The sequence below is a fragment of the Bubalus kerabau genome, chromosome 11 (genome assembly GCF_029407905.1).
Source record: "Bubalus kerabau isolate K-KA32 ecotype Philippines breed swamp buffalo chromosome 11, PCC_UOA_SB_1v2, whole genome shotgun sequence".
NCBI lineage: Eukaryota > Metazoa > Chordata > Mammalia > Artiodactyla > Bovidae > Bubalus > Bubalus kerabau.
Genome location: NC_073634.1, coordinates 50,322,227 through 50,328,226, shown reverse-complemented (window position 1 = coordinate 50,328,226; position 6,000 = coordinate 50,322,227). Strand labels below are relative to the sequence as shown.

At 44.8% G+C, this 6,000-nt stretch overlaps 1 protein-coding gene across 1 annotated transcript; it reads left to right on the top strand.

The window, feature by feature from the left end:
* Positions 1–209: 209 nt before the first annotated feature.
* SPMIP9 (sperm microtubule inner protein 9) lies at positions 210–4,250 on the top strand. The gene is made up of 3 exons (XM_055539110.1): positions 210–247; positions 985–1,077; positions 3,395–4,250. Exons 1-3 carry the CDS (start codon positions 221–223, stop codon positions 3,815–3,817), a joined length of 543 nt encoding a protein of 180 aa, XP_055395085.1. The 5' UTR covers positions 210–220; the 3' UTR covers positions 3,818–4,250.
* Positions 4,251–6,000: the final 1,750 nt, after the last annotated feature.

Sequence of the window (6,000 nt, the reverse complement as noted above, 5' to 3'; positions counted from 1 at the left end):
TGCCTGAGGGGTAAATCTGATGTTCTCAACAACTGATTCCCTCTGAGTCCTGCTGTAGCCCCTGTGCCCCAGGACCCCGTCCACCAACACATTTTTCCCTGCTGCCGTCACCAATGCCTGGCGATTGAGTCATGTGATTGGTTGGTGGAGCTTTAGACTATTTTCCCTGCCTGTGGCAGAAACGGGGCTAATCATCTTGTCTGTGTCTAGGTCGTCTGCTATGTCAGGTGTGGTGTTCCCCGGACAGGTGAGTGTTGTGGGCTTCTGACCACTGTGACCACCTCAAGATCGGCAGCATTGACAAACAGCCCCAGGGAGGGCCAGGCTCCTTGAAGCTCCCTCTGGTTACCAACCCTGCATGGCGTTCTTTTTTTTTTTTTTTAAATAAGCAAAGAAAGTTAAGAGTTTATAGTTTTCTGGAGATTCCTTTACTTGCTTAGTGTACATTTATTGTTCATCCATGGTGTGTCGGGCAGTGCATTGGGCTTTAAGGTTGCAGAGATGCCTAAGATTAAATCCTAATCGAGTATCCTTCACTAAGTCAGTGATAGCACACCATGATAACTGCTGTAGTGAGGGATGTAAAATGTGCCATAGAAGCAGAGGAACAAGAGTTTAATTGTTGGAAGGTAGAGAGAGATGAGAGGGAGAAATTTGGGGGGAAGGGATTTAATATGGGTTTTGGAGGATGTGTAGGAATTTGCCAGCAGGTGAAGAATACAGCTCATGTTTTCAGCCGGAGATAAGAATATGTGCCAGCTACCTGGGAAGAGTCAAAAGCAGTGAGGCTGGGGTAATGGGCATAGAGTTGGGCCAAGGGGGTTTAGATGGTAGAATCAAGTAGAAACCAGATTATGAAGAGCTCCAAATTCCAGGCTCAAAAGTTAACCTTTGTCCTACAAACAATGAGAAGTCACTGAAAGCCTTTAAGTGGAAGAACGACATGTTGAAATCTCTTGTTTAGTGTTCTCCCTTAACCTTTAGGCCCCTGTGGATTTGGACATATACCAAAGCTCCTACATGATCGACTACAAACCTTATGGGAAGCACAAATATGCCAGGGTCACATCAGAAGAGGTAAGAAGTCACTTAGTCCTGCCTTCCATTCAACCGCCCACTGAAATCCTCTTTATCCATTTTTATTGTGAGTGTGGACATTGAGGGCACTTACTGAGAACAGTGTCTGAAGCCAGGAGATCTAAAGAGGTATTCTGTGTGTACGTGTGTGTACTGTTTTACTTCTTTTTTTGGCCATGCCTCGGGGCATGCGGGATCTTCCCTGACCAGGAACGGAACCAGTGCCCCCTGCAGTGGGAGGGCGGAGTCTTAGCCACTGGATCACCCGGGAAGTTCGTGTGTATTGTTTTCAAATATACACCAAGTAGGTCACCCATACAACACCTAGTAAATAAAAAACATTTACAGTTTAAATAATGTTGATAAACTCCAATGTACCTATTATCAGCCAGCTTAAAACACAACACATTAGAGCCCTGCGTGCCCCTCCCTGTTCCCACCCCTCCCCCGACTTCCAGAGGTAATCATTCTTCTGAGTTTTGGGTTAAGCACTCCCTTATATGTGTGTGTGTTTTAAATAGTTTTACCTTTATGTATGTATCTCTTTAAATGGGAAGCTTGGCATGCCACAGTTCACGGGGTCTGGAAGAGTCAGACAAACCTTGGTGACTAAACAACAACAATCTCTTTAAATAAATTATTTAGGGTTGCTCTTTTTGAACTTCATTATATAATTGAATCATATTATTTGTCCTCTTCTCTGACTTCTATTGTTTTGCTGAACATTATGGCATGTTCTTCATTTTCTGTGGTATAAATATTATATTGCACGAAGATGCCATGACGCATTTGTCCCCTCTCCTGTCAGTGGACATTGGGGTTATTTATTTTTTGTGACTCCTCCCACCCACAAATACTGCAATGAAGATGAGGCAGGGCCTCCTGTGCAGGTGTTCACCCCTCCCAGGGGTGGAATTGCTGGTTGGAGGTGACATCACTGTTCCAAAGTGGATGTATCAATTTACTTTCCCACCAGGACAGTCAGTCAGGTAGCTCTCCAATCTTGTCATTCCTTGGGAGTGTCAGACTTTTTTTCATTTTTGCCGACTTCAGTTCAGCCATTCAGTTGTGTCCGACTCTTTGCGACCCCATGGACTACAGCATGCGAGTCTTCCCTGTTTATCACCAACTCCTGGAGTTTGCGCAAACTTATATCCATCAAGTCGGTGATGCTGGGCTTGAAATAATATTTTCTTGTGGTCATAATTTTCATTTCAGTGATTTCATCCTTTCATTTGTTCATGGCTATTTATTTTTCTGCTTATGTCATTTGTCCACTTTTCTATTGAGTGGCTTGTCTTTTTCTTATTAATTCGTATGGGTTCTTTAAATATTCTGGACATCTTACATGTGTGAGTTATATAAGTGGCAAAATTCAGTCTGTGACTCGTCATTTCACTCTTTCACTGAATAGAAATTCTTATTTTAATATAGGTAGATGTGTCAGTCTTTTCCTTTATCATTTGCTCTTTTCATTGTTGTTTAGTTGCTAAATCGTGTCCAACTCTTTTGAGACCCCATGGACTGGAGCACCACAGGCTCCTCCGTCCATGGGATTCTCCAGGCAAGAATACTGCAGTGGATTGCCATTTCCTTCTCCAGGGGAATCTTCTTGACCCAGGGATCAAAACTGCGACTCCTACATTACAGGCAGATTCTTTACTACTGAGCCACCTGGGAAGCCCTTGCTCTTTTTAAGTCTTGTTTAAGACATCTTTTCCTATCTTGAGGTAACCCCACTAAAATTAATAAGAAGATCTATACAAACAAAGGTGGAACAGTTTCTGAGATTATTTAGGAGAAGCAAAGTGCAGACTGGAATAATAATATGTATCACTTGTGTACAGATGGAAGGCATCTGGATATATACGTGTAAGTTTACATGTACATAAAATATTTCTAATAAGACACAGAACACTCTGATGACAGTGGGTGTCCCTGGAGAGGGGACCTGAGAAAGAAGGAGGGTAGGAAATAGACTTACTTTTCGCTATAAACCCTTTTGTACTATTTTGGTACGTCCTTCTGTTGTATATATTGCCACTCAAAAACTAATCTCTAGAAAATAAAGAAAAGTATACCCTGTCTCATTTATTTATTTTTAAATTTAATTTTCTTTTTTTGGCCACCTTGCGGTATGTGGGATCGTAGATCTCCAACCGGGGATTGAACCCATGCCCCTATAGTGGAATCATGGTGTCTTAACCACTGGACTGCCAGGGAAGTTCCAAGTGTGCTCTGTCTTGGAGACTACCTAGGAAGAAGCTTCACTGTTGCCTCTCTCAGCCCTCTTTTTGTATATGATTTATTTCCACAGCAAGCAAAGCTGGACACCCAACTCCGGGACAAAGAGTTCTACAGACCCACCCCCAGCCCCAACCCCAAGCTAGAAGATGGATACCCTGCCTTCAAAAGACCCCACATGACCGCCAAGGACCTGGGGCAACCTGGCTTCTTCCCACCACAGGACCATGTGGCCCCAGTGGAGGATAAATGGAGGTTCACCAGCAACTGTCCATCCGTGTACCCAGCTTCCCATGCTCTGTACCTGGCCCATGGCGACCCGAACCGGATTCGACAGAGTGCTGACTTCCCCTGTCTTCTGGAGCCTGAGCGCCAGCCTGCCCCAGACGTGGGCAAAGGCTACTTTCTACTGCCCGGCTGTGCCTGTCCTTATCACTGTACAGACAAGGTTCCCATATTGAACCGATGGGGCCCCTTGATGCCATTTTACCAGTAGGTAGGCTGAGAACACCTTCCAAGGGCCCTGTGGAAATTCCTCCCTCTCACAAGGAAATCCCTTGATGTATGGATCAGAGAACTAAAAATAAAACTCTGGAAAGACAATCCAGTGGCACTAAGACTGTGCTTGACTTGGCCTGCCTGGTTTGACTTGACTCCCTGGCCTGCCCCAGGGCACAGCATCCCCGCCATAGAAGGAAGATGGGAGGGAGGGAAGAAGGGAAACTGGTATGTATGAAGGGTGGAATATGTGTGTTTCAGTATAAGTAAGAACATTGCTGTAAGGAGTCTTACAAAAGGGAAAACAATCATGTTTCCCATAGTCATTGAAAGTTGGGTATGATTGTAAACCTTAAAATGCTGTTGGATAAGTTTTTACCTCAATGCTCTTAATTCATTCTGCACTCCAACCCTTGTAGCAATCAACAGTAACCATTTAGAGGGCTTCATTTCCTGTGTTTCTTCTTGCTCAGTGGACCTTGGGGAACACAAATGTAAGGGTCAGTTAGGAAACAGGCTAAGGTGCTGTAACAAAGAGAACCAAAGTAAAAAGTCTTGAAAAATGTACTAGTTAGTCTCTCATCTAACAGTTTAGAGGTAAGCAGGTGAGAGAAGAGGAAAGGGCATTCTTTGTAGCAGTTTCTAGCTCTGAGTCCCAGGTGACTGCTGTGGAGTCCATTGTGTCCCCCATCCAAATTCATATGTTGAAATCCTAACCTTTAACGTGACTGTATTTGGAAACAGAGCCTTTCAGTTCAGTTCAGTCACTCAGTTGTGTCTGATTCTTTGTGACCCCATGGAGTTGGGGGTAATTAAGGTTAAATGAGGTCAAAAGGGTGAAGGCTTAATCTGAAAAGACTGGTGGTCTTTAAAAAGAAAAATAAAAAAGTAAACACACACAGACAAAGAGAGCTCTACACACACACACACACACACACACTCTCCAAAGAAAGGCTATGGGAAGATACACACACACACACTCTCTCTCTCTCCAAAGAAAGGCTATGTGAAGATGTAGCAAAACGTTAGCCTGGGAGCCATAAAGATGTCTTACCCTGCCAGATCTTAATCTTAGATCCTCCAGCCTCCAGAACTGGAAGAAAGTAAATTTCTGACTGTTGTACTTTGTTATGGCAACTGAACAAACTCATACAGTGGCTGATTTTGTGACTGATAACTTTCAGTTAGCAGAGAGTTAGAAACAGGGCTTCCCTGGTGGCTCTATGATAAAGAATCCACCTACCAATGCGGGAGACATGGGTTTGATCCCTGGTCCCGGAAGATCTCAGTGCCATAGAGTGGTTAAGCCTGTGTGCCACAGCCATTGAGCCTGTGCTCTAGAGCCCAGGAACCACAACTACTGAGCCCATGTGCTACATCTGCTGAAGTCCGCATGCCCTAGAGTGGTTCTCCACAAGAGAAGCCACCACAATGAGAAGCCCTTGCACCACATCAAAGAGTAGCCCCTGCTTGCCACAACTAGAGAAAAGTCCTCATAGCAACAAAGACCCCGCAGAGCCAAAAATAAATAAATAAAATAAGTGCACACTTAAAAAAATGTAAGTAAGAAACCACCAGGGGGATTCCGTCAATGTCCCTTTTAGGGGCAGAAATGACCCTCTTCACTTCCAGTCATGTCCTCTTGGCCAGAGCTCAGCCACATGGTCCCACCCAACTGCAAGAAAGGCTGGGAAACATAATCTTTGTCCCAGGTGGCCATGCACCCAGCTAAAAGTGAGAAGTTAATGTAGAAGTAAAGGTCGGACTTTGGTAGATCAGATCAGATCAGATCAGTTGCTCAGTCGTGTCCGACTCTTTGCGACCCCATGAATCCCAGCACGCCAGGCCTCCCTGTCCATCACCAACTCCCAAAGTTCACTCAGACTCACGTCCATCGAGTCAGTGATGCCATCCAGCCATCTCATCCTCTGTCGTCTCCTTCTCCTCCTGCCCCTAGTCCCTCCCAGCATCAGAGTCTTTTCCAATGAGTCAACTCTTCACATGAGGTGGCCAAAGTACTGGAGTTTCAGCTTTAGCATCATTCCTTCCAAAGAAATCCCAGGGCTGATCTCCTTCAGAATGGACTGGTTGGATCTCCTTGCAGTCCAAGGGACTCTCAAGAGTCTTCTCCAACACCACAATTCAAAAGCATCAATTCTTCGGCGCTCAGCCTTCTTCACA

Excerpts from the sequence above, each read along its gene's own strand:
- SPMIP9 (XM_055539110.1), top strand. The coding sequence starts at position 221 with ATGTCAGGTGTGGTGTTCCCCGGACAG. Across the intron at positions 248-984 it reads GTGTGGTGTTCCCCGGACAG|GCCCCTGTGGATTTGGACAT; the intron begins GTGAGTGTTGTG and ends CTTAACCTTTAG. Across the intron at positions 1,078-3,394 it reads CCAGGGTCACATCAGAAGAG|CAAGCAAAGCTGGACACCCA; the intron begins GTAAGAAGTCAC and ends TTATTTCCACAG.